Consider the following 25,061-nt stretch of genomic DNA (forward strand, 5'->3'; position numbering starts at 1 on the left):
CAAATTTAAGCGTTAATTTCACTGAGAACTTTCAATTGTGAATCCACCATCTCTCTCTCTCAAAAAAAAAACAAAAAAAAAGTAAAAAGCGAGTCCATCAGCCAGCAAATGGCCCAACGGCCAGTACTGCTGTACTAATTGTGTTGACGTACTGTGTGCCAGGGGAACTGAAAATTTTGCCTTCATTTCATAGCCACACAATCTCGCACGGCACCAGGAAGTGACCAAACCATCTACAGCCAACATGATCATCAATTCTCATCTCACTTCCACGTGTCTATCAATGAATGGAAATGTTATTGATCTCGTCCCACGTCAGCACCTCCCCCCACTCAAATCACACCAACAAATTGCACCAAGGCTTGTCATCCTCTGCTTCTTTTCCATTCCAAATATCCTGAAACAAACAAAATCTGCATAAAACCCAACTTCTTATGGTGGTTCAAGCCTTTTCACCATTTCTTTAAGAGCAGATTTTTGTCTCTTAACAAAGAGTTATGCCATGGAGGTCCTAAATGCAGCAGGTTTGACCCCAATATCGATTCTTTGTGAAAAGAGAACAGAACCCAGAAAATTTGTGTGTCTACCTGCTACTTCATCAATCAAATCCTCAAATTCTGCTTCTCTGAGCTCCAACCCACCTATTGTACAGCAGTTTTTATCAGGGACTTTTCATGGGGGTCTAGTACTCTTATCTTCAGTATTTAGCACTGGGCTAGCTAAAGCTTTATCATATGAAGAAGCACTGCAACAGTCAACAAGCAACCCAGCATCTGATTTTGATGCTGGTGGAGTTCTTGATAGTGTTATTAGTTTTGCAACTGAAAACCCTACTGTTATAGCAGGTGGTGCTGTAGTTTTGGCAGTTCCATTGGTTTTGTCTCAGGTTCTAAAGAAACCCAAGCCATGGGGTGTTGAGTCTGCAAGAAAGGCTTATGAAGTATTGGGAGAGGATGCAAATGCTCAGTTACTTGATATAAGATCGCCAGTGGATTTGAGAAAAGTGGGCACTCCTGATGTCAGGGGTTTCAAAAAGAAGCCAGTGTCAATTGTTTACAAAGAAGAAGATAAGCCAGGTTTCTTGAAGAAGCTGTCTTTGAAGTTCAAGGACCCAGAGAATACTACAGTGTTCATTCTAGATAAGTAAGATTTTGGAGTCATTCTCTGTTTCTATTTACAGATTTCATCTCATAATAATCAGTCTATGAGTTGATTGGCATTTTTTATTGAAACTTTGAATTAGACAACTAGGTATTTCTTCATGGAATTTCTTGCTTCAGCGACTGGTTTAGGAATTAAACATATCTAGATTTAGATTTTACTAATAATAATAATAATAATAATGGAAGAAGGAAAAAAAATGTTTTGTTTTCCTTGAATTTGGAGAGCTGGATGTGATTGAGATTTATGTTAGGTCCTGGGTTGACTTGATTATGAGTTGCTCCTTCAAAATCCATGTTCAAGTTCATAGAAGTAACAATGTGCTAAATGTTGCGCAAAAGATCATCAGTTTGATTTGAAATGTGAAAAAGAAACCATCTTTGGATGTGCTTGTATTAGATACTCTACATTTGCACTTGAGCATCTGTGTGATGTTTGAGGCTGGAATCCAGCAAAGGATAAAACCATAGACTGCCTAGATTAGTATGTCAAGTTGTAGCATAGTTCTAAATCACGATGTCTCCAACATAGCACTATTCATAATTTAAAAGCATAATTATTGATCTCCTCTCCAAGGATTTCAACTGGTTCATTGTCAACATGATCACTTTGAACCAATGTAGCCTATTTAGATAAATAAGGAATACCTGATTATTGAAAAATGAGAGAAACAGCAGAATAGAAAAGGCAGGATGTCTAAATCATTCAGTAAACTTTCATGAATCAAGCAGTTTAATGTTAAGCAGCTTCTAATCTTAGAGGTTGATACAAGAAAATCTGGTGACCTTTTCACTGCACTTTGTCTCTCTCACACAAGCATACATGACTGCACGACATAATAGTTCGTGTGATGATGCACATATGCAAAGAAAATCCCCTTTTATGATTTTACATTACACACAAGGTGATTAATTGCAGTTTCTGCCTTTGAAGTTACCATATAAAACTAACGTTTCAAAATTTATGCTGAAAGCCAGATTGGATGGGAACTCTGAACTGGTTGCAGAGTTGGTCGCTGTAAATGGGTTTAAAGCTTCTTATGCTATAAAAGATGGTGCAGAAGGACCACGGGGATGGATGGTATTTTTTTTTTTTGCCATTTTTTTTCCATTTAATCTTTCGGTGTCCAAGTCTTCTTTATCATCATATTAAAGAAGTAACCAGAAAATTTGAGATGGACGCTGATTTTTGCAGAATAGTAATCTTCCTTGGATAAAACCAAGTAAAGGGTTGAATCTTGATCTTGGAAGTGTGACAGATGCTCTCAGTGGTGCACTTGGAGTATGTCCCTTTACTTTTTTTCTACTGAAAATCTTGACTTTGTTGCAGTTAAATTGTTCCTTTTGATGGAAGGCTGTCTCTGTCTGCCTTTTCTCGTCTAACTCATAATCAATGATTTCTATAGTAGATAATGTGGTAAAAAATAATGAATGTGGATTAAAGGGCCTAAATTAAGGTGTGCATTAGATCTTTCCTGGATTAGAGGGACTATGTTATGTTGCTTCTAATGATAGGAAAATGTCTATATAAATGATCAGTAGAAGAGACAAAGGATTAAATGAATTCAGCTGAGCTTGAGCACATTATGTAAGAAGCTGTCAAACATAGTTTTGTTATGAGATGCAGCATGGTTTAGGCTTGAGGAATGACAAGGGCAGTGGAAGGCCTCCAAAGGATGTGGTTATGCCAAAGGTGCCTGTCAATAGCACGGTGTATACTGATTTTTCTTGCCTGAGATGTAATCTAGGCTAGCATGATCAGGCAGCATGTCCACCAGAGGAATGAATCAATTTCTTGCTTGATAGCCAATCTCCCTAATGGAACTTCAGAACATAATGTGGTACAGGGAAACCATTGATAAATCATCAAGGCATCAAAATATATTTTTAGTGTGAAATGTCAAGAATTAGTAGCTTGAATATTTCATCAATTTAACTTATTTATCAATATTTGGCATATGATATATGATGATTTAGTTGTTCCATTTGGTCATACCTAAATTTCGTATGACAGAGGGTATGTATCCTGGCCTTAACTTTTTCTATAATTGCATTAACTTACTTTAAATAGATTATTTTGAAACTTATTTTGTTATTTGAGTATCAAAACATGTCATTCATGTGAAAATATTGAACTTGTGGAGTTGGTATCTCTACGTTTAACATTTCATAAATGGCACTTCCATATGGTAATCAATGAAATAACTTTGCAGGATGGCTCTGATGCCTTCCCTCTGACCCTTGGGGTCGCAGCGGCAGCTGGCTTAGGTGCATTAGCATTTTCAGAGGTTGATTTCTCGAGTCTTTTCTCTTATTATTTTTTTTCTTCATTTAAAAGAAAATTCAGTAAGGAATTTATGGTGAGAAATACTAGATTTAAATTTTCTTCTGTATTTTTGCAGATAGAAACAATTCTCCAAGTATTAGGCTCAGCTGCAATTATTCAGTTTGCAAGTAAGAAACTCCTGTTTGCAGAGGTAGGTCTCTGGCACATCTGAAAACTTAAAGTTTTGGTCCACAATTCTGTTTCCTGGAAGCAAATCCTTGCGTACTATGCGACTATGCATTTCAGAAGTTTGATTAGATTTATTTTGTTCATTACATGTGCTGTAGACTATATTAAAAATTATATTCTGTACCCTAACCATGAAATAATTGAAAACACGGTCACATAGGCATGAAACACCAGTAGTAAATTATATTTCTTTCAAAGAAACCTTTCTCTCAAAAAGCAGGGAAGAACACTTGATTGCCTTCTCTTATTGATGATACATTATACTCCTGAATCCTGATTTGAAATCTCTGTTCATTAAATCACGAACTATTAGGTTCTTTTTCACTAATCTTTTACATTCCCTGGCAGGACCGCAAGCAAACTCTGCAACAAGTTGATGAATTCTTGAACACAAAGGTCGCCCCTAAAGAGCTTGTTGATGAGATAAAGGTACCTGAACTTAGTATTTGAAAACTTTAGGTTTACTCTGATATTATAAATAAATGAGTAATCATATTCTTGGTATTGCTTATTAATTGGGACTGTAAATCTTTTCTGTAAAAAATCTGGTAAATTCAGGAAATTGGGAAAGCTCTTCTGCCAGCAGGTTCATCAAGTAAGGCTCTCCCTCCACCGGTAAAACCAAGTTCAGAAGCTGCTACTGCTGCAGCTGCTGATAATACTGTACAGAAGGCAGAAGCTGCTCCACAGCCAGCTCCCCAAATAAATTCAGTTAAAGCAGAATCAGTTAGTGGATTCCCAAGGCCCCTTTCGCCATATGCATCTGTAAAATCCTCTCATTCAATGCTTTATAGTCTTCTGTAAATGTTCTGAGCAGTATGCTTTCTCCTGTTTGATTAAACACGGCCTAAATGTGTGGCTTTTTTATTTGCAGTATCCAGATTTGAAGCCACCAACATCTCCTACTCCATCACAGCCCTAAATTATAAATGCATTGAAAATCTTCTGGTGTTTTTCTACAGCAAGCGACTGTTTTGCCTGCAATTTCATGAGTTGCCCCATCTATGTACGTGATTTATACAATTTTCCATCCTTATATGACACTCAAACAAGTGATGAAAAGGATGTTATGGGTTTTTATGGCCAATAAGGTTATGTTTCTTTTAGCCTACTAAACCTTGTGGATATTTTAGTTCATAATTTAACAGTAATTTATAAATAACTGTGTTTTGTGTTCAATTTATGGAGTCAATGAAACAGCGACAGAGGGAGAAACACTGACATAATGTTAATGTTGTGTGAAGTAGTAAATTTTTAGTATTTTTTTAGGATGTTGAACTGAAGATTTCCAAGAAAATAATGCATATATCCTGGTTGATGATTAGTTGTGAAATGCTCTAGAAAATCATCAAAAAATTCTCGTGTGTAGAAATTAATTTATATATTTAATTAATTAAATTCAGATAATAATGTTTTGTGATGAATTTTATCGTATTTTATAATAAAGATTACTATTATTTTAATAATTTCTTGATTATTAATGGGATAAATGTATGCAATTTATAATGGATGACAATCAGTTTCAATTATCTACTAATAGATTTGACGAGCAATTGACAGGCCATCAATAATCCTAATCGGGCAACGTTAATATTCGGGTTCTTCGGCCCATATTGCGTTCTCTCCAAATGGTTTGGCCCACTTTCGTGCCAAAAGAAAACCTAGAACCAGGCTTCCGATTACATTAAAAGAGTTTTGACAAAAATAAATATATATATATATATTACATTAAAAAATAATAATAAAGTAATAGATTTTGTTTGAATGCCTAATTCCAAAAAACTTTAAAAGAAATTAATTTTTTTAAAATTCAACATTGATGGTTCAGCTGTACTTAAGAAGAGTGTATCTTACGACATTTCAACTGTTTTTCTAAATAATAAAATATGAATTCCACGAATGTATGAGATGAAATGAGACAAGACAAGAAGCATATACTCGATATAGATGAAGTAATTTCTGATAATAAAAACATTAAAAAAGTTTATAACGGCAAGTCAACCACTTGTAAATTTGTATGGTTGGTAGGAGCTGCCGTTCGCCGCTTTTGCTCCCAAGAGATTCCAGGGCTATGCTCTTGCTATATGCTTGCTTGGCCCCCATGAAAATGAAACTCATCCTTAGATAAAAAAAAGAAAACCCATCAATTAAACTTCTTTAAAAAAAATAAAATCCCAGTTCCTTATTTCAGAAACTATTAATAATTCCTTCTTCTTCTTTCTGTTTTAGCTCAATATATCCAACGCAGCAGCAGCAGCAGCAGCAGCAATGGATAGACGCCGCAGAAAGCAACACAAGCGTTGCTCTGAAGGTGGCCAAATCCTTTCCTTCTTTTTGTTTCATGTTTGTGCTTTGGATACTCTGTGTGTCCTTCGCTTGCAATATCCTGAAACCTTTACAACTTCTTGTAATTAACTGCTCTCTCTTTCCCCTGTTTCTATATTTTTGGCAGAGGTTTGCAGTATTGAATGGGAGTTCATAAATATGTCCGACCAAGAAGAAGATCTCATTTATAGAATGTACAAGCTTGTCGGAGACAGGTCATCATTTACTTCATATCCTTTTTCTTTTCCTGCTAAGCACGGGCATAATTTGATTTGATTTCCTCCATTGTTTTGACGTGAGAGATCACTAATCCTTGTGTTCCATTAAAAAAAGCAGGTGGGCTTTGATCGCTGGTCGAATTCCAGGTCGGAAAGCGGAAGAGATAGAGAGGTTTTGGATAATGAGGCATGGTGAAGTGTTTGCCAGTAGACGGAAAGAAATCAAGTTGTCCAACTCTTAATTATGTAATAATTAACATTAATCCCTTCTTCGAATCATACTATAAGCTAGTCTACATCCATCAATTATTATTTCTTCTTTAATTTATGTTTTTAAAAAACAAAAAATTTGTTAATTTTTCCCTTTAATTATTATTTTTTTAAAAAAAAATTGCAGATGGATAACACAGTACAGTGATGTAACATGAATCTACCCAGAAATATGAGAATGGTAGGTTTGACAAAGCTTGTTTAACTTGTTGGAGTTGGGTTAGATAGATGATGGATCCACCACTCTAAAGTTTTAAGATTGTTATCATGATAGAAAATCAATTTTTGTGATTATAGCGGTTATTATTTTTATCATAATTAATTTATACTTTTTTATATTTATTATAATTAATTGATACTTTTCTATATATATATATAAATATAATATTTCTGTAGAATATATACATTAGAAATACATAATTTTTTTATTATTATTTGTATTCTTTCTGCTAATATGATATTAGAGCCGCAAGACTTCGATTTCTAACTTTTAGGATCTCTTCTCTCTTTGCAATTCTGATTAGTTTTCCACCAAGCCACCTAACTCTGTTCATATTCACACATTGTTTATCTCTATTCCTTTGCAATCAAGGAACAAAGGGAGAAATATGACATTTCAAAACCTATTGCAACGCTTTCAATTGGCTCCAACTATAATCTCTGGATTCAAGGTATGAAAAGTTTTTTGATAGGTCGCAAACTTTGGCGTATTGTCTCAGGCGATATTGTTAAGCCGATAAGAGAGAAAGTTGAAATTGATACGAAATTTGCAGAACGTCCAGAGGATTGGAATAATAAAAATCACCAAATTATCACTTGATTTCGCAATACCTCTGTCCCATCAATTCACATTCAATTTGCTGATTGTGACTGTACAAACGAAATCTGGGATTTTCTAACTAATCGATATCAGACCACTGGACTTACTCACCATTATCAGTTGTGGACTACTCTTCATAATTTGAAACAAGAAACTGGACAATCTATAAATGATTTTCTTGCCCAGGTACAACCAATTTGGCCTCAAATATCTCAGGTCAAAATCAGTGAAGATCATCTTCATCTCATTCAAGTTCTAATGGCTTTTCGATCTGAATATGAGGCTGTTCGAGTGTAACAGCCCGGAAACCGAACTGCTACCGGCACTAGGATCCAGATCGACTTAAGGTCTCCGGGACCCGTAGTAAGCCTGCTATCCTGTCTGTGTACCTGTGAAATCTCATACATGATCATACATTTTCTGTAAAACCATAAAACTTTTCTTCACTCCACGGCTTACCCTGTGCATGCACTATATCTCTTCTATAATAATCCCTACTAGAGCTCCTCATTGCTCTAGGCGGATACAACTCATAATGTTAAGCCTGGTTTTCTCATAAACATACAATGCAAATATGTACACCTAAACTGATCATGTGTATACACAAAGGGAGTACAACTCTTATAAGTCAAGCACAAGTCTATACACTGTACACTATCTCTTTATATTCATGTCCACACTAGCTATTACAGCACTCTTCTTCTTCCATACCCTGCTGGACTTCCTCTGGACTCTGAACCTGCACAACTGGGGTTAGGGGAGAGGGATGAGCTATACAAGCCCAATGAGTAGAACTATAAAACATGGTATTAAAACATGATCTCATGGAATGCATCACATCACAGACATTTCATCTCAAGGATAGACATGACCACCAAAATTCCCACTGGAAGGATGCCTGGCCCAGCCAGGTCTTACATCCTCAATTTGCCTGGCCCGGCCAGGTCTTACAAACTCTGCTCGCCTGGCCCAGCCAGGTCTTACGATAATCTGCTGCCTGGCCTAGCCAGGTCTTACCTACAGAAGGCTGCCTGGCCCAGCCAGGTCTTACACAGAGTTAGGGCTATTGGGGTCGCCTTGGTCCATCCATCTCATCATATACATCGTATTATGCAATGCGCCATATTCGTGAAACTAGTGCAATCAACCTACTATAGTCATCATGATGCATGCCACATGCTAAAAGCATTTTAGTTCTGACAAGAGAAGTTTCACTCACCTCTGGCTGACTCTGGACTACCTCTGCAGGTTCTGAACCTGTGCTCACTGCTGACTTCCCTGATTCCTCTGGTCCGTTCCTACACAGGTGGACTCAAATGAGGGACCAAACGAACTCAAGAACCGCTCTAAGAAACTCCCCAAAAGCCCTCTAAAAGATCCTAAAACAATCACAGAAAACATGCAAAAGAAAGCTAGACAGGGCACTTTCGGCGGCATGTTCAACGGCCGAAACCCCTCTCCAGAGACGAAACTCATGCATGTTCGGCGGCACCTTCGGCAGCCGAAAGTCTCGTCCAGAGACGAACCTCAACCTTCGGCGGCACTTTCGGCGGCCGAACCTTGCCTCCAGAGACGAAAGTCCAAATGTTCGGGGGCAAGCTTTGGCAGCCGAAACTGCCTCCACAAGGGGTTCGGCGGCCGAATCTTCCTTCGGCGGCCGAACCTGGCTTTGTCCAGTGGACAGAACCCTGCTCTGTTTCATGCAAAACTCTCCCAAACTTTACCCAACCATGCATATCAACTACTCTCAACTAGCACATACCATATACCATGCATAAAGAGGTCCAAAACTCTCCTAAACCTCAACCAAACACATCAAACAACACTTAACATGCTTGTACATAAACATCTCCCATAAACCTCATCTAAACCTAATCATGCATACTACCCATCCAACTCCCATAAAACCTTCAAAAACCATCAAAGAAGTTCAGGATCAACCCTTACCTCCTTAAGAACTTGAGGATGAGTGATCCTAACGTGGAGATAGGGAGAAAACCTCTTCCAAAGCTCCAAGCTTCAAAACTTACTATTTTTGCTCAAAACCTTCAAAACACACCAAAACTCTTAAAACCCTTGAAAGATTTGGTGAAAAACATGAAAAACATGAAAGTCAACTTGGGAGGGGCTGGAACTCACCTCTGGCTGCAAGTGGAGGAGAAATATCCTCTTTCCACCGACCGTTGGCCCTTTTATAGGTGGCTGGCCAGACCACCTTCGGCAGCCGAACGTGAATCCGAAACCATGCAATGTTCGGCGGCCGAAAGTGACCTTCGGCGGCCGAACCTTTGCATTTCTCCCTGGTTGCTTTTCTATCAAAACTCATTTCCTTTAACACTTTAAAACATTCAAAACTCTTAAAAACACATGAAAACATATGTCTTACCCTTCTCGAGGGTTCCGACACTCGAGATTCCACCGGTCTACAGGAATTCCGATGCCGGACTCAAGCCGGGTATTACATCGAGAATCCTTACTACATTGAAATCCACTCCCATTATTGTATACTGCTATTCAAGAGATTATTTTTGAAGAGACACGTCTCAATCTGGATCAAACTCCTCAATTTGAAACAGCTCTTGCAACTACTCGCTCCTCCCATCAGAAATTTTGCAATCAACTCTGTAAGAATTGCAATCAAACTGGTCATGCTTTTGCTTATTGTCCAACTATAGAATGCAGATATTGTCATGGTTACGACCATATTCTTGAAAATTGTTCCACACGCCCTCCAAGACCAAAAGGAGGCAATCCTAAATTCAAGAATGTCTCAAAGCCTAGCTCTTCCTCTATCACTGCTACTGCTATTGAAGCTTCTACTGCCATCACCATGAGTGATCTTGAGGTATTACTCAAACAGGTTATTTCTTCCAATTCTCCTGCTGTTATGTCTGCCACTCCGAGTAATTCTTATTGGCTTTTTGACTCTGCATGTTGCAATCATATGACCACTAATATTAAATTATTGAATTCTGCAAAACCTGTATCTTCTTTACCACCAATCCTTACTGCAAATGGCACTAAAATGAACATTACATACACTGGTCATGTGTCTACTTCAACTCTTCATCTCCCTTACACCTATTATATCCTTAATTTGGCACTCAACCTTATCTATGTTGGTTAGTTGTGTGAAAAAATCTAAATGTTATTTTTTTCTCCCATTAGTGTCCAGGTACACGATTCACAAACGAGACAGATTCTTGGGATGGGTCGTAGGGTGAGTCGATTATTTGAGTTTACATCTTTACATCTTCCTCAGCGACTTGTGTCTGCGGCCACAATCCCCAATTCCTCTATTCATCAATGGCATTTTCGTCTTGGTCATACCTCAGCCACTAAAATTCAACCTTTATTTCTCGTGGATTATTAGGATCTATTAAGTTTGAGTAATTTCATTGTTTAAATTGTCAGCTTACAAAACAACCTGCATTATCTTACTAATTCAATACTCCTTTTAGCTTGGTTCATTCAGACATTTGGAGTCCTTCTCCTATTTTTTCAATAAATGATTTTCATTATTTTATGTTATTTATTGACGATTATTCTCGATTTATTTGGATATATTTTTTGAAACATCGATCTGAGTTGTCACATACTTATATCACTACAAAAAAACAGTGATTTAGCGACCAAAATTTTGGTCGCTAAAAAGACAAATTTGGTCGCTATTACGAAATAGCGACCATTTAGCGACCAAACAAATTGGTCGGTGTTTGGCCAGTCGCTAATTATTTTGCGACAATCTGAACATTGGTCGCTAAAATAGCGACCATTCAGTGACCATTTTTTGGTCGCTAATTTGGTGTCATGGTTGAAAATTAGTCGTCAAAATTTGGTCGCTACATGGTCGTTGATTTGGTCGCTAAATGGTCGCTGATTTGGTCACTATAAGTTGGTCGCTAAATGGTCGCTGATGTGGTCGCTATAATGTGGTCGCTGTTTCGGTCGCTAATTTGGTCGCTATTTCGTTGTTATTTGATCGTCTCAAGGAAGAGTATTTAATTGCTGTATGGAAGTAAATTGGTCGTTAATTTTTTGTCGCTAATTTGGTCGCTATTTCGTTGTTATTTGATCGCCTCAAGGAAGAACATTTAGTCGCTGTGTGAAAGTGAATTGGTCGTTAATTTTTTGTCGCAAAATGGTCGCTAATTTGGTCGCTATTTCTTAAGAATTTAGTCGCTGTATGGAAGTAAATTGGTCGTTAATTTTTAGTCGCAAAATGGTCGCTGTTTTGGTCGTAAAATGAAATATATATTTATTATTTAATTTGCTTTTGTGGCTGATTAGTCACTAATAAATGCTTTTAAATCTGATTCATATCATTTTTCCAATAAATTCATAAACCTGCTAAAATATCAATATGTACACACATTTCAATACATAAAACATCAAAGATAATATATAAACATCAACTTCATTTCATAATTATGCAATCTAAAAATCCAAAACATTACTATAGTTCAAGACTATGAAACTTAAAATATCTCAAAATACATAATTAATCCAAATAGTATCAAATTCATATCATAAAATATATTATTAAAGTTAGTGAGAAATGATATCATGCTAATCTATATGTGAATCACCAGGGGATCTTTGAGCTGGAGGCATATCAGATGTTGATGGCATCAATGAGGAAGACTGCTGTCCCATCCTCCTTGCCTGTAGTTCATCACGCATTTGAGCTATTATCTGATTTTGGTCTAGTACAAGTTTCTGCAAACTACTATACTTCTCTTCAAACTTTGCTTCAATTTCCTTCTTCCATTCTGGTGATTGGGATGATGGAACATTTGTTGTTTTTCCCACAGTTCCTGTTTGAGAGAAGGCAGAAGAGGCAGCACTACCTAAACCATAAACTCGACTTCCTTGCCATCCTCCTGCTGCAGTAATGAACAATTGATCCTCATTAATAGTTCCTCCATCTCCTTCCATAGGATCTGATCCCACATTCTGGCTTGAATGTTGTTCTTTTAGCTTCAAATAATTTTCCTAGAAAATTACAGAATAACAGTTCAATTTGAATACTAAAGTAAGGAAAAATGTTAATACCTACAAGATATGACAATTATAATACCTGCAAGATATCACATTTACAATACTTGCAAGATATGATAATAGAAAAATGAATCACACAACTTAGAATCACCTAGATATCAGAATCATACTTGCAACTGAAAATCAATAAAACAACTCAAAATCAATCACACAACTGAGATAATTTTCCTACACAAGATATATGTAGTAAAAATATATAAATTAAATTCATAAAAATGGGAGGAGGAATTAAAGTAAATTGAGATAATTTTGATTATGATTTTAATTACAGTCAACCAGTCAAGTGTTGTTGTGCAAAACAGTAGCTCAGACTGCACTTGCAGCACGTGCTGTTGTGCATCGTCCATTGGCTGCAAGTGCATTGCTGGGCAACATGTGCACCTTGCTGCTAGGAAAAGGCTGAAAACCTTCAAAAAAATCTAGAGCCCAATGCTAAGTTTTTTAAGTCCAATTAATATTAAATATTAAATAAGTCTAAGTTAATAATTTGTAAATATTATATTTAAGTCCAATAAATAAGTTTTTTTTTTCTCTAATCATTTACTATACAAATGCTATTAATCAAATTAATCTGAATTTGTGTTTTTATATAAGTTAATTTCTTTCAAAGCTTTGACAAATTATCCGAATAGTAACACTTGTTAAAGTTCACTTGAATATGCCTGAAGATTACAGATACTTGGATTGTAATCTTTGCTTGAGTTTTTACTTATCTATGTTCTATTGAGTAAACTAAATTGTTTATAAATGATTATCCTACTTGGAAAAGTGGATTGTTTGTTATTAGTGACAAGAGTTGCTGAACTAATGCAGTGTGGCTGTGCCTTGCCTTGCCTAAATCCTTAAACCAAAGTCTTTAGGTTCTTGTGGGTAGCGAGCTTGCTTCTAATTTGGCAAGGTCCTCAAAAAAAGCAATGCCAACTTCCAAATACCCAAACCAAAGCTCTGACTAAACTTATTTGATCAATCAAATGCCAATTCAAATCAACATATTGAAAAATTGAAGGACACAATGGCAGCAAATCCAATATAGATATTTTAATCACAAAGCCAACACATATATATATATATGTATATATATATATCCAATATAGATATTTTAATCACAAAGCCAACACATATATACATATATGTATATATATATATATATATATATACATATATGTATATATATATATATATATATATACATATATATATATATATATATATATATAGCTTAACTGTTCAATTCAAATCTAAATTAGTTTTAATCCCAAAATAGTTGGGATACACTGTAAGGAAATTTCGGGGACCATTCTTAGCATTCTCAAAAATTTCAATTCTACCTACAAGCAAAAAGAAACACTGAACAAAAGAAACTGCAAAGGAAAAACAAAACAACTGGAGTGGACAACATGCATAAAATCGGGGGAGGCACAGAGAATTAATTATAGTGGTTTTTTCTCTAACAGGATTTGGGTTCATATTAGGGAAAGGACTGTGAGTTTGCATAACTTAAAGGATATCTCACTAACAATATATAAACCCAGCATATCTCAAAGGCTCACCAGGAGTGGAGATTAATGATTAAAGTTAAAAAATACTGATGCACCTGCACTGCAAGCACAAAAAAATATATATTCACAATAAAAAAAGGTAACAAACTGCTTCAACTTAAAACAAAACTAATTAATAGATTCAAGGTAAAATACCTCAAAGACTCAGCCACACAGCAGAGGAAACCAATGGGTAGATTAGAGCAGTAGAAAATCGACACAAGGTGGCAGTAGGGTGTCGTTAATACCGTTCGCGATGCAAGATGGCAGCCGATGGGGAGAGCAGATGGCCGACGGCAGGTAGGTCGGGACAGGGAAAAGCAGATTCGGTAAAGAGAAGGGGAGGAAAACAAGGGATTGATATTGAATAAAAATGAAGAATTGATTAGGTTTAGACTTTGGTTTAGGGATTTAGGCAAGGCAGATGAGGGAAGGGAAAAGAGCAATCGGGAATGGGTTACTATTCGGATAATTTGGTTTAGGAATTAGGTTAGAGTAGCTATGTAAACGGATCGGATTTTTTCGGGTATCCGATCCGACTGAACCCTAATAGGACGGATTTGGGTAGTTATAATCGGGTTTGGATTTTAAAAATAATACCCGTTGCGGGTTCGGATCGGATTCGGATTTTATGTACAGGGTACCAACTACCCGAATCCATTTATATAAATAATTAATCTAATATAAAAAATATATTTTATAATAATATTTATAATTTTTTTTATATATTTTTATTTAAAAATTTAAATTTAAATATTCTTTAGAAATATTATATTTTTTAAATGAAAATTATTAATGAAAAATATTTTTTATATAAATTATTAATTAAAATATATAAGATTAAACGGGTTCGGGTTTTATTCGGATAATAATAATCGGGTTTGGGACGGATTCAGATAGTTTAAATTAATTTTTAATCGGGTTCGAAACGGGTTCAGATATTACTAATATAAATCGGGTTCGGATTTGGGTAGTTTAATTTTCACGGGTACCCTACCTGTTTACATCCCTAGGTTAGAGCATTCCTTAAATTGTCAAAACGACGTCGTTTTATATACCGAATTGAAAATACTTAATTTAAAATTTTAAATAAAATAAAATTTATTTAAAAATTAAATTAAAATTTTAAAAATAAAATGGTCGCTGATTGATCGCTATTTTAGAGATTAAAATTAGGGATTAGGGTTAGGGATTATGAATTAGGGATCAGGGATTCGGGATTAGAAATTAGAGATTACGGTTAATTTTATTATGAATTAGGGATTAATTAGGAATTAGGGTTAGAGATTACAAATTAGGGATTAGGAATTAGGGTTAATTTTAAAAATAATACCTGTTGCAGGTTCGAATCAGATTCGGATTTTATGTACAGAGTACCCACTACCCGAATCCGTTTATATAAATAATTAATCTAATATAAAAAATTATATTTTATAATAATATTTATAAATTTTTTTTATATATTTTTATTTAAAAATTTAAATTTAAATATTCTTTAGAAATATTATATTTTTTATATGAAAATTATTAATGAAAAATATTTTTTATATAAATTATTATTTAAAATATATAAGATTAAACGGGTTCGGGTTTTATTCGGATAATAATAATCGAGTTTGGAACGGATTCGGATAGTTTAAATTAATTTTTAATCGGGTTCGGAACGGGTTTAGATATTACTAATATAAATCGGGTTCGGGTAGTTTAATTTTCACGGATACCCTACCCGTTTACATCCCTAGATTAGAGCATCCCTTAAATTGTCAAAACGACGTCGTTTTATATACCGAATTGAAATTACTTAATTTAAAATTTTAAATAAAATAAAATTTAATTAAAAATTAAATTAAAATTTTAAAAATAAAATGGTCGCTGATTGGTTGCTATTTAGCGACTAATTATTTTAGTCGCTAAATATGGTCGCTAAATATCCCCGCCCAAAAAATTGTCGCAATTTCGTCGCAAAAATGGTCGCTAATAACTCGCACCATTAATTCCCGCTAAATTAGCGACCATTTTATATTTGGTCGCTAAATAGCGACCAATTAACGACCAAAAATTGGTCGTTAAGCATTTTGTTAAATAAAAATGTTATTTCATTCATTCAGTCGCAGAATGGTCGCTGATTGGTAGCTATATAGCGACCAAAAAATTTAGTCGCTAATTTTAGTCGCAATTTCACAGTTTTTTTGTAGTGTATGACATTTGTAAATTTGATTAAAACTCAATTCTCCTGTACCATTAAAATTCTTCGAACAGACAATGTCATGGAGTATCGGGATTCTTCTCTACTTCAGTTCCTTAGTCACCAGGACACTATTGTCCAACGTTCTTGTCCTCACACCTCTTAGTAAAATGGGCGAGCCGAACGCAAGCATTTGGTACGTCATCATGTTGCTCACGGCACCATATATTTGATTCATGTCTCGTCTGCTAGCCAAGCTGCAGACATTTTCACCAAACCGCATCTTCCAACTCGCTTGTAAGATCCCTTATGCAAATTCAAGTTGGTATCTGCGCTACCACCTTGAGTTTGAAGGAGTGTTAGCATGATTATAGGAAATCAATATTTGCATGATTATAGAAGATTTGTTTAGTATAATTATAGCGATTATTATTATTGTCATAATTAGCTCATACTCTTCTATATATATAAATGTAATATCTCTGTAAAATATATATAATAAAAGTATATAATTTTCTTATTATTATATGTAGTGTTTTTGGTAATAAAGATAATATTGTTTCTTTGTCTTGCACACACAACGGGAATATATTCCCTCTATCACAATCATCCTTTTATTTCTAAAGATTTTGCAGCACATGTTCTTCGTACTTATAGCATTTCACAATTTTTAAAGTTGTCTGAAAATATCATGAAAGGAACAAGCACGTGAATTCTGCATTGCCCAAATTGTAGTCGTTTTCTGCTGCGATTTTGCAAAAAAATTTTCTCAATCCTCAAAGGCCCAAACCCAAGGCCTATTATTAAGAGTTGAGGGGCCTTCTGTCCTGTCCTCTGCAAGCAAATCATTATAGAAACTTTCAGCTATTTATCCTATGAACACGTCAAAATTAACTATATTAAATTTAATGATTATAATAACCTTTTTTACATTTTTTAATAATAACTTTTAATTAAAATAAAATTTTATGTATTATAAATACTATTAAATAATTAATTTTAATTAATTTACTATACGATTTTATTTGAAATTAAAAATCTATATTGCTATTACATAATTCACTTCTCCAAGAATTCCCAATTAAAAAAAGACTCTCAAACCTCTTCAACTTTAACATCCCAACTAAATTATAAAGTATTTTAATTACAACTTTTGAAAAGAGGAGCACGCAGCCTGACTTCGCAAAAAGGCGTTCCTTTACTGGTTACCTTTTTTTCCACAAAGTTAGTAGTTATGAGAATAAATTAAATGAATATATAAAATATTTTTCACTCCACAAATTACGACACAGACGTGCGTAAGTAGATTGTACATCCATAAAAAATCATCGCTCCGAGGTTGCCCTTGCATATGATTCAAACTGCCTGATGTTAATTACAATTTCTGTCGCTTCAATTACATCATCGTACTTGTGCTAATCCCAAATTAATTAATCATATAAAATTTTTTAATTAATTTATTATGTATTTCGTTTATAATTTATCTTCACTATATTCACAGAACAATTCTTACATAACACGTGTCATTACTAAAATAATTATAAAAATTTAGAAAATATATAAACAATCAAAAAATAAAAATATTTTGTATTTTTAGAGGGGTAAAGAGCAAATAATAAAAGGTTAAATAATAATTTTATTATTTCTAAAAATTTTCCAGATGACATTGATGGGGCCCAGACTGAAGGATCCATGGCAGCCAAAGTTGAGAGCACAAATGATTGACTTTGTCAAGCGTTGTCTGTGGTGGTGGTGGGGCCAGAAGCCCACAGCCACAAAACAGGTTAAGGGGGAAAATTTGCACGCAGGACACGTGGGTGAACACAAACGCAAACGCACACGTTGGGTGATGGTAGGCTTAGGTGAGCCTCCTGCGCAAATGTGGAAGATTCCACTATTTTGAAGTTTTAACAAAATTAATTATGTAAAAAATAATTTAAAATAATTTTTAATATTTTCGTAATAACAATTCTAATAATAATATCAAAGAATTTTTACTTATTGTACAATTATGACATTCGACATAGAAGTTATTCAGATAAAAGTATTATTTTAAATTATATTAAAAGCGTTATTTAATTAAATAATTAAACTTAATTAATTGATAGTGTTTTAATTAATATATTTAAAAAATAATATGAAATATTAGTTAATTATAATATAAAACCATTTATTTTTTATTGATATAGCCGATGTAATATTAAAATTTAATTTTTGTGATAAAAAAACAAATAACAATTGTAGTTGTATTTTAATAATTTTTTTTATAAACAATAAATTAAAATAAGAAAAGACATATTCCATATCATCCATTATAAATAAATATTTTATGTTAAATTGTATTAATTAGTGATAATAATTGCGAGGCATCTTATCTTGAAAATAAGATTTGAAAATAAAACAAAACAAAACAAAAAGATGATGTGGTAATTAATGGTCCAATCCATTGAAAAAGTTGTGGCCAGTTATTAATATTGTAGGTCCACTTGGCAGATGAGACAAATGCGTCAAGTCTGACAGGATGAAAATGATTTCACCACGCACTCAATATTTAATCATTTCAGACCAAAAAAAAAAAAAAACAATCTTCATATTTTTAAAATTTTCAGATTGTATTGAAAATTTAGAATGAAAAATAATAATTTTTTTTTTTTTACAAAAATATATTGTATTTTTACAAGGTCTAACTAAATTAGTACACTTACAAGCAAAATAAAATTGGTCTAACTAAATTAGTACAGATACAAGCAAAATAAAATTAAGTTCAGTTATTAAAATATAAAAATTAATTAGAAAAGTCCAGTCTAAAAAAACCTAGTTCAGCTAAAGAAAAAAAAAAAGTACACGCCAAAAGTATCTCTCCATCGACCAGAAACACTTTCTATTGTGTTCATGTACTGCACCATCGCCTCCCACTAAATTCGATTGGATTGTCGGTCAAGCCTTCATTTACCTACTCTGTGATCAGAATAAAACTGTTACCGACACAAGACGAAGCAGCCACTGAGACAAAAGCTAGTGAAGAAAGAAAACTAGAAGTAACAATCTAGCGCAGAAAATCTAAACATGCATGAAGCGAAGGACTTCTCCAAAAAAGTTGTGTTCCTCGACAATCATGTCCACTGGAAAAACAGACTAGTTCATGGCAATTTCAATCTCATATAACTATGAAGTCCACCTTAGGGAATTAAAACTGGAGCCCCAACACCGATTATCACCGGTATGCAACTATTCTGCAAACACAGACCCGAGAAAACTGAAAAAATAAAATCTGTTTATTCAAAACCAAACAAAAACCTCTCAAACAAAATCCCAAAAAAATACATAAGCAAAATAATCATGTACGAGGCAATCCCTGCCAAAAGGCAGAGGAGCCTCGTCGCACAGTCATCCTCTGTTTGTACTCTGTTGTGAAACTGCCCTCTTTTGCCCTCTTTGCAACTCCCTTCTATCTTACTAAAAGCGAATTAATTTTTATTTTATTTTATTTCTCTATTTCAATAAAAATATTATGTTAAAAAAAAGAAAGAAAGCGAGTGTATTTAAATTTAAATTTAGTTCATAATTTTTCTTAAATGCAAAATTTATCTTTTCTTTTTCTAATTACAAAACTCCCGCATCTTCATTGCGTGGTTCTGATGACTACGGTTTTAATAATTTCGTATTTTCATTATGCTATTTATAATAGTTAAGAGAAAACAAAATAGAAGTATGAATTTTTTTTTCTCTCTTCTTTTAAATTTAGCATAAGACCAGTATTTCACGTCAGCAAATTGAAGCCTTACGTTAATTACGTTCCTCTGTAATTAAGGAACAATGAAATTAATTTAAAAAAATAATTATTTATTTAATTTCCGAAGAAATTAAAACGTTATATAAGTTGCAGGTCACATTCCATAAGCAGCGTCGTCCCACTACCTTATACGAAATCACGTGCTTGATGCTTCTAGAGCTGAAAATGGATAGCCTAATAGTAGACACAAATAAAGAAACTCTCTAACCTTCCCAACTAGATATTTATTATTTAACAATTCATAAGTTTTTTGGTAATAAAATGAAGTTAGTGTGGTGTGTAAGAAAGCCACCTACTTCAATTGATCCTAGAGGTAATGACTTTTGTGTGATGTAACCAAAAATAAATTTCTCACTCGCTGGGTCCACGCATTAATTAATTTTAATTTATTTACCCTAATAAATAATTGAATATAGGTCTTGAATTATTGCCGCAATTTTCATTTTTTATTTTTTTATTTATTATGTAATGAGAAAGCTCATTCGTAGACGAGGTCTAATAAATTATATGTATTGAAGCTATAGACAGGAATTGTACAATCATGTATTACAAAAGGCAATTTTTATCTTGACGAAAGAGGAGTAGCTAGGAGCTGGAAATGCCCATTAATTACCTGATATTATAAGACTACTAAAAACTAAATATGCAGAATTTTTTTTAAAAATTTTTAGTTGCAAATTTGGTTCTTCCACTTGAGAGCCAACGCAGAGAGTGCCTTTGCAGATGAGCCTTCTTGGGTGAGAACTCTGTCAGCTGCCTCTTTTAGGTCTTTCATTCTGTTGCGGACCTTCTTTCCTTCTTCGCCTTCCATTAGGCTTCTCACTACTTTTGAAATTTCTTGTCTTTCGATCAGGCCATTTTGAGAATTTCTTGTTGGTCTCAGGGCCACTTTGATGTCCTCAGTTAACATCACAGCGTTCATTTTTTGCTCAGCGTAGAGTGGCCAGGCAATTAGTGGGACGCCATTCACCACACTTTCAAGGATGGAATTCCATCCACAGTGGGTTAAGAACCCTCCTGTAGACCCGTGACTCAGCACTTGTGCCTGTGGTGCCCATGATGGCACAACTAGACCCCGCCCTTTGGTCCTATCCAAGAACCCTTTTGGTAGGAAATCATAAGGGTCCTTTTGGCTTTGCACGCTAAAAAAAGTAGCATTGGCGACTCCATCGCTGGGGCTCCTCACAACCCACAAAAATCGTTGCTGGCTCATTTCCAGCCCGTTAGCCAATTCGTTTATCTGATCGTAAGAGAGGGTCCCGCCGCTTCCAAATGACACGTACAGAACAGAGCCATGTGGTTGCTCATCTAGCCACTTTAAACATTCTGATTCCTCACCTTCACTACTTGAACCCATGTTCACTAGCGGACCAACCGGGTAAACGGGTGGCTTAGCGCCGGCTTCTTCCTCTTGCAAAGCCTTTATGGCTCCTCCTTCCATGTCCACGAAACTGTTCACCATAACACCCTCAGCTAGTCTATACCGCTTTGTATGGTGAAGAAGCCACTTGTAGGCATCATTTTTCCTATCTTGAACCGGGTCGAGCAATTCCTTCCCATGTATCGGTTTGCAACCGGGTATGTTTACGGGTTCTTCCAGCTCCCTGTACTCGCAGGAAACCATCCCATCTAGCTTTGGCAACCAAAAGAATAAAGACAAAGCCATTGCAGTAGAAGGAAAGAAAATGTAGGGAGAGATGTTGAATTCTCGAGCAACATCAAATGCATCGGTTCCAAAGAGATCAACCACCAGGGCTACAAGTCTTCTACTTTCAACAAGAGACTTTAACGCTTGGCGAAGAGAAGGGAGAGAGCGTGCCACCGTGAGAGAAATTATAGTTTCTATCTTAGCATCTGTAGGGAGATCACTCATGTCAACTGCAGGGAGAAATGTGTAGCTTATGGTGGTAGGAAGCGATTCAAGAACTGATTTTTGGGCCTCAGAAGGAGGACCATCGGTTGGGACAATGAAGGTGACGGAGAGATTATGTTGAAAAACGAGTCGCTTAGCTAATTCAACAAGAGGAATGAGATGACCCATCCCGGGACTGGGTAGCAGAGCTACATGGGTAGGTTGTTTTTGGGTTTCAGCCATGGATGAGATGCAAAAACGCAGGGAAGCTAAAGGTCTTGAGAGTAATTATGGGTTGCAACTTACAAGTGATGAAGAAGATAGGAGGTGGTTTATATAGAGGTTTGGAAATTATTAAAATATATATATGTTATTTGAGAATATGGACCAAGCAGTGGAATTATGGAGAAATTATGAAGTGCTATCACTTTTTAATTTATGTTTATTTATTTTTTAATATATTATACATTCATATTTTTTTATTAAAATTAAATCATAAATGATCTTTTGAAGTAAAATATGAATTAATAAATTATTATTATTATGAAATAATTGAAAAAGTATAATTATATTAGAATCAGATGAGAGTATATTGTTGAGATATTAAAATGAAATGGGGAAGAATGCGAGGCAAAGTTTGGAAATGGGACGTTTATTTCAAGAGGGAAAGGGTAATTTTCCAGCAGATGGGTGCGGTGGATGATGTGATTCCAACGTAAGGATTAGGTTATCACCTTGTGGGACCTAGTTTCCCGCTGGGGTCCATCTCTTGCATTAATTGATTGGAGTATTTATGCGGTTTGCTCTACTAGCTAAATACATGTGTGACTGATATCAAGATTATCCGTTTCCTCATCTTTTACTGAAAAAAGGATCGGAGTAACTATAAATATCGATTTTGAAATTTTAAATTTAATTTTGAAATTGAATTCAAGTGAAGTGAATATGAATAAATTTAAAAAATTTTAGATTTTTCTCTTTCAATCTTTGATTTTTATTTAAAAATAATAATTTTAAAATTTTGAAATCGATTTTTACTTAATTAAATCTTAATAAAACTTTAATTTGTCTAGGTCCTCTAATTCAGTGGCCCAAGGTACTAAATAACTCCATCCCAAATAAAGATCGAGTCTTCCCTTTTCTCTCCGTAGACTGTCTATTAAAAGGACCGTAAAAAAATGTTTCAATGCATGATAAAAAATAATAATAAAAAAAAATTTTAACTCATTATTTGGAATGACTAATTTAAATATATTTTTTTAATTTTTGTATTTGAAAAATTAAAAATATAAAAAATTTATTTTTTAAAATTTTTTTTATAAGAATTAATTTTAAATTAAAATTATTAAAATTTTACAAGAAATAATTTTATTTAAAACCATTTATATCAAAATTGCTTAATTAATTTTTAAAAATTATTTTCTTTTCTATTCTTTTATTATTATTATTTATTTTAACTTTAAATTTATTTGTTTTTTTAATTAATAAATACTTATCTTCTTTAAAAAATGTAATTTAATATTAAGAAGAAACTAACTATATCATTATGTTAATTTTTAAAAAAATAAAGTCCATTTTAATTTATATTCTTGAATTGCAAGGAAACTATGTAAAATTTAAATCTTAAATACTGTAAAAAATTTAACAACGATTTTTTTTTTCAAAAATATTTTCAGTGTGATAAAAATAATTATCATTTAGTTTGAAACTAATAACAATAATAAAGTAAATAAATTAATTTGTATTTATTATCTTTATTTTAAAATAGAAGAATTTGATTGAATTATATTATTTTATAAGAATTGCATTCGGAACAAAGTTGGAATTTCCATTGCCTTGGATCCTTCAAGGCCGCCGTTTAAAAAGGACAAAAAGTCTCAATCAGCTTCTTAAAGTCTAAATCAACTTCTTAAAGTCTAAATCAAGTTCTTAACACTTTCATTAAAATTAAAAACAAAAATCAATTGATTTTTCTATTCAATTAAAATACTAACTTTAAACATGTGAGTTTAAATAAGTTTTAAATATTTTTTTTTCTAAATAATACAATATTATTTTATGAAAATTATTAATTATTTAAATTGAATAAAAAATACAAAAAATTAATAAGATAGTAAATAATTATTAATTAGTGTTATCTTCCAACAGGACCAACAAAGCATTGCTTACATAGGCAGTACTATTATTAATTAGTGAACCATTTAGTCTATTATAATTACGTATTAAGACATGTAAAAATTAAATATTCTAAAATTATTGTGAACTATTTATAATTCTATTTAATTATGGGATGGGGGAGTAATTAAAATAAATATTTTTTTATAAAAAATAAAAAAAAATGTAATGACGGGACCATGATGAAAAGATGATGCAAAATTGTAGATAATTAAGCTGTCCCCCTCTACTATATATAGAGCCACCATAAATTATCATCATAATTATAAGCAACAGTATTGTTTAAGATAATTTTGAATTTTCATCTAAAACCACACAAACACCAACACCAACACCTCACCTTGTTTTGAAAATGAAAGTATCTACCAACTAATGATTCACCCAATAATACTTCTTTATCCATTATCATATTTAATCCTTCTATTTAGACAAGCTCACAGGGGACAAGGAAATATTACATTTGCTGTAAAGGATTCGGCTTTTCATGTGAAAAATTATGTAAATTTAACTTAAGCAGATGGATCGAAATTGCTGGTGGCCTGAAAATAAGGCCTTTAGTTGCTCGGAGGCCCAATTCATGACCATTCTCGAAACTACTCTTTTTTTCTGGGCCCAGAAAATTCGAGAAGGTGGAGCGGCCCGATCCATACAAGAAAGAGATAGAAAGAAAGGGGTCAAGGAGATTGTAGTGGTTTGTTATTTTGGAATTCGGAGCGAGAGCGCAGATCCTTAGAGCTAGAAGATGATTTACCGAAAATGGAGTCTCCTAACTGGCCCAGTGGCAATCTTGGGTGGGATCGTCGCTACGGTGGTCGCTGCCAACCTACTTTTTGTCGAGAATGTAAGCTTTTTCTCTCTTTACCTCTGATTTGCAAACCCTAGATTTTTTAATTTAAGTTTTGATTATTGATTTTTGGTTGGTGTTAGTCAAAGAGAGTATTTTTAGTAAAAGCTTCGTTAGAAATTCGTCAATGGAATGATTGGGTTTTTATTATTCATGTTAAGATAATTGTAGGAGACTTCTTTCTTGATAAACGCTGTGTGTGCAGTTGGTTTGTAATCGTAGAAAAAAAAGATTTGATTTATGGAGTTGTGAAACCAAGGATGAGACTTGTTGAGTAGTTGTTATTGATCATAGTTAAGATTTAG

At 33.9% G+C, this 25,061-nt stretch overlaps 3 protein-coding genes and 1 long non-coding RNA gene across 4 annotated transcripts; 2 read left to right on the forward strand and 2 right to left on the reverse strand.

Annotated features, from left to right (window-relative positions):
- The first annotated feature begins 355 nt into the window (after positions 1–355).
- Positions 356–4,854, forward strand: LOC110614706 (rhodanese-like domain-containing protein 4, chloroplastic). Its single transcript, XM_021756346.2, has 8 exons — positions 356–1,143; positions 2,139–2,241; positions 2,356–2,442; positions 3,374–3,448; positions 3,563–3,637; positions 4,024–4,104; positions 4,234–4,440; positions 4,550–4,854. Exons 1-8 carry the CDS (start codon positions 503–505, stop codon positions 4,595–4,597), a joined length of 1,317 nt encoding a protein of 438 aa, XP_021612038.1. The 5' UTR covers positions 356–502; the 3' UTR covers positions 4,598–4,854.
- A 782-nt stretch (positions 4,855–5,636) lies between these two features.
- Positions 5,637–6,830, forward strand: LOC110622843 (transcription factor CPC). Its single transcript, XM_021767523.2, has 4 exons — positions 5,637–5,986; positions 6,128–6,215; positions 6,337–6,464; positions 6,616–6,830. Exons 1-3 carry the CDS (start codon positions 5,944–5,946, stop codon positions 6,458–6,460), a joined length of 255 nt encoding a protein of 84 aa, XP_021623215.1. The 5' UTR covers positions 5,637–5,943; the 3' UTR covers positions 6,461–6,464; positions 6,616–6,830.
- A 4,876-nt stretch (positions 6,831–11,706) lies between these two features.
- Positions 11,707–14,386, reverse strand: LOC122721764. Its single transcript, XR_006348526.1, has 3 exons — positions 14,064–14,386; positions 13,920–13,968; positions 11,707–12,303 (listed from the first exon to the last, which is right to left on the reverse strand). It is a non-coding gene; the product is annotated as an uncharacterized LOC122721764 (long non-coding RNA).
- Positions 14,387–20,370: 5,984 nt separating this feature from the next.
- On the reverse strand, positions 20,371–22,080 carry LOC110614716 (hydroquinone glucosyltransferase). Its single transcript, XM_021756356.2, has one exon. The coding sequence runs from the start codon at positions 21,978–21,980 to the stop codon at positions 20,553–20,555; it is 1,428 nt and encodes a 475-aa protein (XP_021612048.1). The 5' UTR covers positions 21,981–22,080; the 3' UTR covers positions 20,371–20,552.
- Between the last annotated feature and the right edge of the window lie 2,981 nt (positions 22,081–25,061).

This window comes from Manihot esculenta, chromosome 1 (genome assembly GCF_001659605.2).
Source record: "Manihot esculenta cultivar AM560-2 chromosome 1, M.esculenta_v8, whole genome shotgun sequence".
Lineage (NCBI taxonomy): Eukaryota > Viridiplantae > Streptophyta > Magnoliopsida > Malpighiales > Euphorbiaceae > Manihot > Manihot esculenta.

Excerpts from the sequence above, each read along its gene's own strand:
- LOC110614716 (XM_021756356.2), bottom strand. The coding sequence starts at position 21,980 with ATGGCTGAAACCCAAAAACAACCTACCCATGTAGCTCTGCTACCCAGT.
- LOC110614706 (XM_021756346.2), top strand. The coding sequence starts at position 503 with ATGGAGGTCCTAAATGCAGCAGGTTTGACCCCAATATCGATTCTTTGT. Across the intron at positions 1,144-2,138 it reads ACAGTGTTCATTCTAGATAA|ATTGGATGGGAACTCTGAAC; the intron begins GTAAGATTTTGG and ends GCTGAAAGCCAG. Across the intron at positions 4,105-4,233 it reads AGCTTGTTGATGAGATAAAG|GAAATTGGGAAAGCTCTTCT; the intron begins GTACCTGAACTT and ends TGGTAAATTCAG.
- LOC110622843 (XM_021767523.2), top strand. The coding sequence starts at position 5,944 with ATGGATAGACGCCGCAGAAAGCAACACAAGCGTTGCTCTGAAG. Across the intron at positions 5,987-6,127 it reads ACACAAGCGTTGCTCTGAAG|AGGTTTGCAGTATTGAATGG; the intron begins GTGGCCAAATCC and ends TATTTTTGGCAG. Across the intron at positions 6,216-6,336 it reads TACAAGCTTGTCGGAGACAG|GTGGGCTTTGATCGCTGGTC; the intron begins GTCATCATTTAC and ends TAAAAAAAGCAG.